The following is a 9,982-nucleotide window of genomic DNA, read 5'->3' on the forward strand; positions in this document are numbered from 1 at the left end:
ATTTGCCCAAATGTAGTTTTGAGAGAATCATTTCCTTTTTGCATTTGCCCAATTGAGGATTTGAGAGAATCATTTTCTTTTTTGCATTTGCCCAATTGAAGATCTGAGACAGTTATTCTCATTTTGTATTTGTCCAGTTGTTTTTTCCAAGGATTTGTTTTCTTGTTGTGAGATGTTAATTTTCTCTTGCAATGTGTTAATTTTCTCTTGAGTTTCTTTTCCCAGTTTTTCCAATTGATTTTTAAACTACCTTCCTGATTTATTCAAGTAAGTCTTTCTGGGCTGGAGACCAATCATATTCTCCTCAGCAGTACTAGATCTCTCTGGGTTAGGATCTATCTCTTCTAAGGATTTCTCCATGGGCCCCCCTTTTCTCTGGCCTTTTTTCATCTTGTGTTGGGGCAGGGGGGAGCTGGGTCTCAGAGGTTTGCTTTTGAGGATCCTAGAAGCTTTGTTCACTTTGGCTTAGTAATTCCAAGGGTCAGTTAGTAGGGGGTGCTAGTTGCTTTCTCTGGAGTGAGGTCCCCAGCAGCAGGGTCTGAGTTGACCTTGAAAACTGGGCTGAGCCCTGAGGAGGGGGTTAATCTCTTACTGTTGAGTGAGCTCTGCAGCCCTAAGGGGGTGGGGGTGGGGTTGTTTATTGTTTGTTCTGGGCAAAGGGTTCTGCCAAAAGTATGGAGCTTAGGTCCCTGATCCAGTTGGTTGTTCTCCAGGTGTGCTCTGACACTCTGTGCTGGAACTCACCCTCCCATAGCTCTTCTCACCCTGACCAGAGACTCCACAGCTGAAGCTGACCCTCTGGCCTCCCCCAGCTGCCATCCCCAGTGCTAATCCTCTGCTCTCCTTTCCAGATTCACCCACGGTCCCCTGAGACAGACCTTCTTGGTAGGTGTTCTCCTAGTTTCTCTTTCTGGGTTTTGTTGATCGAATTTCTATTAAGAGGTTTCTCTCATGTTATTGCTAAGAGGAAAGAGAGAGCACTATCACAGTGTCTGTCTTCTCTCCGCCATCTTAGCCAGAAGTCCGATTATTATTAATGTTAACTTACAGATTGAGAGGTAATAGAGAATATTTTATTGATTTTGGGGGGAAAAAAGGTATTTGACTATAGAAAAAGGCAGCCTTGAAGGCTTTCTTCAGAAAAGATTTCTTCAATACATTCACTAAAATCATATTAGTCCCATGATTTAAAAAAACTGTAGATATCTCTTTCCCATTTTAAGCCTTTAAACAACTTTGCTCCCTTCATATATGTTATTAGTAAACTAATGATCAAGGATTTGACCTACAACATGTCCTCCAAAGATTCCGAACAAAAGGATTATTTTCTCTTAATAGTGAAGATCTCCAAAGGCAATTCAAATCATGTTAATTTTATCAAAGTTTCCAAATGCTAGTTTTCTCAATAAAATCCAAAGTCACTAAAAAGAAATTAGCCCAACCCATAAATACCATGAAAGCCAAAGTATATGAAAACACATCCTATCCAGAATGAAACATACAATTGAATAAGTAATTCATTCAGTTACTCTGTAAATATCTTTCTTTTAAACCAGCATTACAAATATACAATTAACTGGTACAGTAATTGAATATGAGCATTTAATAAATCATATTCCAGTTCATGGAAAGCTTTAAAAAATTAATCAAAACTTTTTGACAATGACCTATATTATGTTATGATTGTGAATCATGAGACTATGATACTAGAAAAATTTAAATAAATACATTCAAAATTATGTACATAAATAGGAAGTAACATGAGAATTGGTGGGGAGAAAAAACAATTGATTAATAAACTTATTCAGAGTAGTTATTCAATAAACATGTACTGCATTGACACAAATTGTATTAAACTGTGAGGGGCAAATTATTAATATACTATACATAAACATATGACAATAAATTATTAAACTGTGAGGAATGAAACTAAAAGCAGCAAATTAGATGGAAACTATATAGAGATCAAGATGCTATTTTTTTTCCTCTTAAAATTTGACAATGAAAATGGCATAGTATAGAGAATAAATTCTGGGCATAGAACTGTTTGCAAAACTAAAAGAAGTATTTGTGGAGATAAAAAAAGAAAGACAAAAAACTTGGAGTAGCTTTCATTTCCACCAATTACTTTTTATGTAGAACAGCAAGGAAAAAAGTCTTTGAAATCACTGATGCTAAAAGTAAGATAAAAGTCTGAGAATTTTAAGAATGTCCCAGGGGTACAAAAAAACTACTGATTATTTTATCTAAAGCAAAAGAAAAGAAGTAAGTGTTCTGTTCAGACAATAAGTACTTTGACTCCTTCAATTTGGCCTTCATGATCCTAAAATTAATGGGGGGAAGAGAATACATAGGTTGAAAGAAGCAACTCCCTTTCAGTTTTCATCATTCCTCTAGTGACTAAGATCAGTCCTATGCAAATGACCCTGGAGCTTTATTTCACAGGTATTTGGGGGCTATAAGATAGGGAAAAAAGTAATGAAATTTTATGCTTGTGAGTAGGAACTGCAAACTTGTAGAATCTTTTCAAAGATTAATCTAAAGTTTAGAGTAAAATTCATCACACATTTTGACCTAATAATTTCATTGGTGAAGAATATACTCAGAAAATACAAACAAATTATAACAAAAAAGTTATCTATGAGAATATTTTCATGGAGGCATTATGTAAAATTCTTTAAAATTAAACCAAAATTCCCTAAATATCAAAGGAATGTTTAAATAAAATATAATAATTAATAAAATGAAAAACAATAAGCAATATATATGAAAGGAGTGAAGCATACAAAGAAACTACAAAGAAATCATTCAACGTGGGGGGGGGGGGGGGGAAACCAGAAAAATGAAACACATACTATTACCAATTAAAGGGGGAAAAAAGAATGAGAATAAATGGGCAAGGAATCCAGAAGACTCTGAGGGATAAAAATTTGTGAGGATATTCTTTGAATTTAGTTCATTTAAATACAAATATTTACCAAGCAGATTAACTAGTAGGAATGATGTTCAAAGTTCATCTTTTAATAAAAATATTTTTTAATGATTAGAGACAAAAGAATGAAGCTATCAACCTTTGTCACACATTTCTGCAGTTTTCTGCAAATCCATGTTATCCCTCTAAACTTTAAACTTTCAAAGCCCAATGAAAGATCTATGATTTTTTCCAGTTTCATGTGGGTGATTGTGACAATCTTATATTGATAGTTTTTCAAACACTCAGTGTTTATTAATATGTGAATAGCATTAGGAAAGTCTATGTCTTACTTTCAATAAGAAAAATCTACAAAAGTTAGTGAACTGAAACAAAGCTAAGTTGTGGCTGGTTAGTACCAAGATATTATTTTTTCCATTGATAGGCAGAGGGAAAACTTCTTTTCTTTTGTATTAGATAAACTAGTCAGTGAGGGTGGGGATGAGTTTGTACCCCTGGGAGAGTCTTAAAATTCTCAGAACTTTATCTTACTTTTAGCATTAGTTGTACCAGTGCAAAGAAATTACATCATCTCAGTGGTTTGCTGGAAGATTACTGACATAGTGATGTAGAGGATGAATCAGAAGTAGGTTAGATTGGAAACAAGATGTTCAATTAGTTAATATTACAATAATCTGAATAAGAGATAATAAGGAACTGATGACAACAATGATGATGATGATAATGATGATGATGATGATGATGATGATGATGATGATGATGATCTTGATGTTTGTCTCTCATACTAGAAGACAATGGCATCAGGGGAACTGAGTACTGTGATTGAAGGGGGGGTCACTTTCTCCTCCAGAGCCATCTGGGTCCAGTGGCCAGATACAAATCAGTATGACTGGAGATAACCCTGGATGCAAGGTGATAAGAGTTAAGTGACTTGTTCAAGGTCACACAGCTAGTGTCAAGTGCCTGAGGTTGAATTCAAACTCCTATCCTCCTGACTCCAAAGCCAGTGTTCTATCTACTGCACCACCTATTTTCTGTCCCTTATATAGTCACTAGGGACTGTGATGGAGATAAGGGTCATTTTGAGATATATTGTGGAGAACTGACCAAAAGACCTCTGAAATGTGAGCTAAATGAGAAAACTCAAAGTTAATTCCAAAGTTATAAGGCAGAAAGACAAAGCTATCATCTTCCTGTTTAAATCTGGACCCAGCTCATTGTTTATCTTCAAGCACTGTCCAAGTCATTAATAAACTAATCCAACAGGTTTTCCATCCAGCCGCATGTCATCACCTGAGCAATATGTGTTAGCTTTAGTATTATTGCAGAAATGTAATCTGCTTCACCAATCAAGCAGATTACTTCTCTGATCTGCAGAGGGCACCAGATAATTTTATTTGTTCCAATAGATGGGTAGGCATAGGGAATGTGGTACCTACTGGTTGGGGCTGTCAGTCAGAAAGCTACCTGCTCTCTAAATGGTCATTTTTCTGAATGGAAGATTAAGTAGGAGTTGTTTCTTTTTTTGTCACTGTGTATAAATCTATTGAGATCTTTCTCCTTTCTGAAAACTGGAGCTGCAGCTGAAAACTACCCTGAGTCCAAGACTCCTTCCTAACCATGAAGAAACAGTTGATTTTGGAATAACCAAAGAGAGCAGTTTTCCCTTTCCTCAAATGGAAAACTGAAGAGAGACTGAGAATAAACTGATTTAACTACTGGAGAGAGCCAACTGCTGCTTCTTCAAAAGAGAGATAGAGCAGAAAGAAGAAATATCATCAGCAAACTTCTGTGCCCTTTCAGCCCAACACTAATCTTTCTTCACATACTCTTTCCTACAGAAGAACAAAACCAAAGACTGCTGTCAATAAGCATCAAGAAAAAAATTATTGTGAGAGATTTGCTGTCTAAGCCAGCTGGACCTTGCACAGTGCTCTAGCTTTAATCAGCCCCCTTTGTTGGCAATGAATGCTACTGGATCCCTACTCCTTTCCCAGAGTCTACTGTTGAAAGGTACCGAGGAAGTCAATACCACCTTCCTTTTCAGCAACCAAAGCAACCCTGGATTCTGTGAGCAAGTCTTCATCCAGTCTGAGGTCTTCCTGACTCTGGGAATCATCAGCCTCCTAGAAAACATCCTTGTCATCTTGGCTGTATTGAAAAATGGAAATCTGCATTCCCCTATGTACTTTTTCCTCTGCAGCCTGGCAGTGGCAGACATGCTGGTGAGTGTGTCCAATGCTTTGGAGACAGTGATGATTGTCCTCCTCACCAATGACTATTTGACCTTTGATGACCAATTTATTCAACATATGGACAATGTCTTTGATTCCATGATCTGCATTTCCCTGGTTGCCTCCATTTGCAATCTCTTGGTCATCGCAATTGATAGATACATCACCATTTTCTATGCCCTGCGTTACCACAGCATCATGACAGTGAAAAAAGCCATCACCTTGATTGGAGCCATCTGGGTCTCTTGTTTCATCTGTGGCATCATGTTCATTGTCTACTCTGAGAGCAAGACTGTCATCGTATGCCTTGTTACTATGTTTTTCGCCATGCTACTCCTCATGGCCACCCTCTACATGCACATGTTCCTGTTTGCCCGGCTGCATGTCAAGCGCATCGCAGCACTGCCAGTGGATGGGGTGATGCACCAACACACCTGCATGAAGGGTGCTGTCACCATCACTATTCTTCTGGGGGTGTTCATTTTTTGCTGGGCTCCCTTCTTCCTCCATCTCATTCTCATCATCACATGCCCTACTAACCCTCATTGCATCTGTTATACCTCTCACTTCAACATCTACCTGGTTCTCATCATGTGCAACTCAGTCATTGACCCCATCATTTATGCTTTCCGGAGCCTTGAAATGCGTAAGACCTTTAAGGAAATAGTCTGTTGTTGTAGTGGTATAAATTCAGGGTAGTGCACCTCATGCTATTCTTGGGCACTGAAATGTAATAAATCACCTTCTGAATTCTTCATCCTATAATCAGTGATAATATTTAGAAAGAAACTTAAAAGAGTTTTTTAGAATGTATTGGTTGTTTCTTTAAACTTCCTCTTATTTAAGAAAAAAAAAAGAAATTCTTTTGAAAGGGAAAATTGTACATAAATTACCCTTTAAATGGATTTGCATCGTAGTTACAGTAGCAAAAATTACTATGTATCTTTTTAAGTGTCACTCCAAGAAACCCAAGAAAAATGAACTAGTCAAACCCTACATTGGTTTCTAAAATCAGATTCTGTAGCATTTCCCTGTTAAACTTCAGCTTCATTTCTATGACATCAGACATCAAGATAAAGGACTCACATTAACAGATAGAAGGAGCTGTAATCTCCTTTAAAAACTGAACCTGGAACCACCTACCAACTTCCTTTGGTTCCCCGGTTGGAAATTAGACTTTGAATTTATTTTATTAAGGAGTTAAGAATTGTTGTTTTGGTATACCTGATGTGTGTAAGCCTTGAGCTGTTTCAAGTAATATTTTCTAAGGCAAATTAACTCCTTATGAAATATCAAGATGCTGATGCTACCTTGTCAACTAGCTTTATAATATAACCAGCTTTTGAATTAAATCAAAGGAAGACCTCAGAATACTGACAAAAGTAAGCCAGTAGATGTTGGGTAAAGTCAAGAGGAAAATATACTGTATTGATTTACTTTTTTTGAGGCTTTGGATTATTATTTTGTAGCTCTCTCCTTTACTTTTCTGCTGTCTTTAAAAGAAAAAGAAAAGTGGGAATAAGATAATTTATCTGCTTTGACAAGTACATGAGGAATTGCTGTATTCATTCTCAAGATAATTTGTAAAACTGATAGTTCATCCCTTCTAAACCTACTTATTAGTCTCTAAAGAGGTCAAAAACCTAGTTGCTTTCTAGTAGCTTTCTATTGATATTTACTGTGACCAAATTCATAACTATGTTCTTGGTATCTTATATTGTAGAAACTGTGTTCTGAGTTACCTTTAGCACTAATTAGTTTTCCATGCACTACCCTGAAGGGCATGAATTTGTTGAATATGCTAAATGGGAAAGTGCAAGCTGATTTAACCAACCTCAGAGCTGTGTCCCTACTTTTCAAAGATTCTGAAACCTATTCCATTTAACTTCTGTTTTGTAATTCAATTTGTAAATGATAAATCTGGTAAATACTTGTGTTGTACTATGTTCTTATTTTGGGAGAATGGATTTTTTTTAGTGCATCTAATATAGTACTTATTTGTCTTTAAACTTGTTTTGTGATATGAGTAAACTTATTGATACTATGCTTATGATGCTTTCAAATGGTGAGAGATATGTGATGCTGCTAAAATTAAAACAAAACTCCCCAATGTGTTCTATTTTAAATAAATTACCTGCACTCACTTTTGTGTTTTGCATGATTCTCATGGATCTTCACAGCACCTCCTTAGTGATTTTTTCCCTGCTGACAACACTCAATTCTGCATTTTGGCTGGAAAGCATGATTACCATATAAATATTATTTCCTAGTCATCTACTTGTTGCTCCAAGCACATGAGCACACAGACAAGAATCATATTCATTTTTTATAATGGAAACCCTGAGTTACTATGATTCATGCAAGAACACACATGAAATAAATGTTAGAACTGGACATTAGTACTATAAGAAATGGAATCACAGTATTCTTACACTTCTGTATATATTTTGTAAAAAAAGAAAAAAATACAGGTTGCTAATAATGCCTTAGATTGGTATAAGGCTTTATTCTTTGGCAAAGGCTTTATCACTATCCCATTTGATCCTCCCAATACTCTTCTGAAAAATAGAGGATTGTGTAGTCCAGACCCATTTCAATCATGGGTTCCCTGGAAAGTTTGAAGGTACCCTTTGACTCAGTATTCTCTTAACAATTCATACTTTACAAGTCTCACTAACATTTCCTTTACCGAATCAATTATCAAATGCAAAAGATATTTAATTTTATATATAACAATTTAAGCATTATTAGAGATAGGACTGGACCTGTGATTTCATTAATAAAGGAATCACATGAGCAAGAAAACTACATATACAGATGTAGGTCTGAATCTTTTCTTCATTTTATAGTCTTTGAGAGTTGCCAAGAAGCTAAGAAGTTAAATGACTTGCCCAGGATTATACAATTAGTAGGTTTCTTAAGCAAGATTTGAACCCAGATCTTTCTGACTTTAGAGGTCACTCTTTATCCATTATACTGCCCCTCAAACACAATTAAGTCCAGAAAAATAAAATGAGGTTGGATGGTGACAGAGGAAAGTAATATCCAGATATAGCTATTATGTCAATATTCAATAAAACTGTTTTTTAAAAGAAAAAAGTCAAATGCAAAATAAAACAAAACAAAAAACATTTCCTCCATACACATGGCAGTATATTTTTCCCCAATTGCTACTTCATACTGGGAGGGAAAAAATGGAAAGAACAGATGTGGCCAGGGTAGCACACATCCTATCTGTTCAAAAGTCCCATTAAAACAGAGGTCATCTCACTGACCTTCCTGGTCCTCAGGAGAGTACAGTATTCAATTTTCTCTTCATTTTCAACATTATCAACAACCTCCTGTTCCTTTAAGTCATCATCATTTCATATATGTTCAACTTTTACATCTGTGTATGACTCCAAAATCTTTTTAATTTTTAATTTAAAGACCTTTCATAGTTTAATTTTACTCTTTAGGCAAGCAAAGACATAATACACATGTACTTCTTTATCACTTTGTACAAATCAAGTTATAATGCATTAATCAGAAAAAAGAATATTATATAATTATTATATTAGATGAAGTCTTTGCCATTTCTTCAAGGGGAGAGACTTTTTATGATGTCTTTGATGAAATGTTCAAATGCAGTGAAATAACCCTGTCATCCCTATGTCATAGTGAGTTCCATTAGGAAAAATTGCTAATTTCCTAGTCTGAGATAGGAAAAGTTCATAAAGATGCTTCAGCATTGCTTGTGGAATTAACCAGTCTGAGAGCTAAGAAATTAAGAGAGAAGGCACTCTGCACTGAGAGATTTTTCTGTAGGACAAGGATTTGTTTTTATAGCACCACAAAGGAAGGTTTTACATCAAAGAGAATATTACATAAATTCCATTAATATATGTTCTCTGTTTCTATGTATATCCACTCCCATTACTCCTGAAGTATAAGAAATCAGCACAGATAGCCCTGATACTTCTTCAGGGACCTGTTATCAGTTCTAGGATCTGGGTGTAATCAGATTTTCTGGTCTGCATTCTCAGCATTGAGATTATGAATTTCCCAAGCGATTTAGCAGAATCTTCAGCTCAAATCAAACTCTCTAGCTAGCTTCTGTTCCCTAGAGGACTTCGCGTCAGTATTTTTCAATAGAGGTTCAACTTCTGAAATAATTCCTTCCGTGTACCCCCTACTGTGCAAAAGTCCAATTAAAACAAAGGTCACCCTTCATTTCTCAAATATTTAGGGAAATGAATCAAATTTATTATAATTCAAGTCATTCCTCAATTGATAAATGCTCAAAGGATATAAACAGGCAGTTTTCAGCTGAAAAAATCAAAGCTAGCTATAGTCACATAAAAAAAAGCTCTAAATCAGGATTGATTTGAGAAATGCAAATTAAAACAACCCCAAGGTACCACTCACACCTATCAGATTGTCTATTATGACAGAAAGGTAAAAATGCTAAATATTGGTGAGGATGTGGGAAAAATTGGGACACAATTGTTGATGGAGTTGTGAACTGATCCAATCATTCTGGAGAGCAATGTGGATATCATTGTGCATGTAGATTTTGTGCAAACCCTTTGATCCAGAAATAACGCTACTAGGTCTATATCCCAAAGAAATAATAAAACAAGGAAAATATTTGTATCAGCTCTTTTTGTGATGGCAAAGAGTCAGAAATTGAGGGGATTACCTCAATGAATGAATGGAATGAAGTACTATTGTGCTATGAGAAATGACAAGCAGGTGGATTTTGAAAAAATCTGGTAAGACTTAACAGGAATTGATGCAAAGTGAAGTGAGCAGAACCTGGAGAACAACAACATTT

General features: G+C 35.7%; 1 protein-coding gene across 1 annotated transcript; it reads left to right on the forward strand.

Annotated features, from left to right (window-relative positions):
* Positions 1-4,641: 4,641 nt before the first annotated feature.
* Positions 4,642-5,865, forward strand: MC3R (melanocortin 3 receptor). Its single transcript, XM_074227370.1, has one exon. The coding sequence runs from the start codon at positions 4,897-4,899 to the stop codon at positions 5,863-5,865; it is 969 nt and encodes a 322-aa protein (XP_074083471.1). The 5' UTR covers positions 4,642-4,896.
* The last annotated feature ends 4,117 nt before the right edge of the window (positions 5,866-9,982 follow it).

This window comes from Macrotis lagotis, chromosome 1 (genome assembly GCF_037893015.1).
Source record: "Macrotis lagotis isolate mMagLag1 chromosome 1, bilby.v1.9.chrom.fasta, whole genome shotgun sequence".
NCBI classification, from domain to species: Eukaryota; Metazoa; Chordata; class Mammalia; order Peramelemorphia; family Peramelidae; genus Macrotis; species Macrotis lagotis.

Coding starts and splice junctions, on each gene's coding strand:
- MC3R (XM_074227370.1), top strand. CDS start 4,897: ATGAATGCTACTGGATCCCTACTCCTTTCCCAGAGTCTACTGTTGAAA.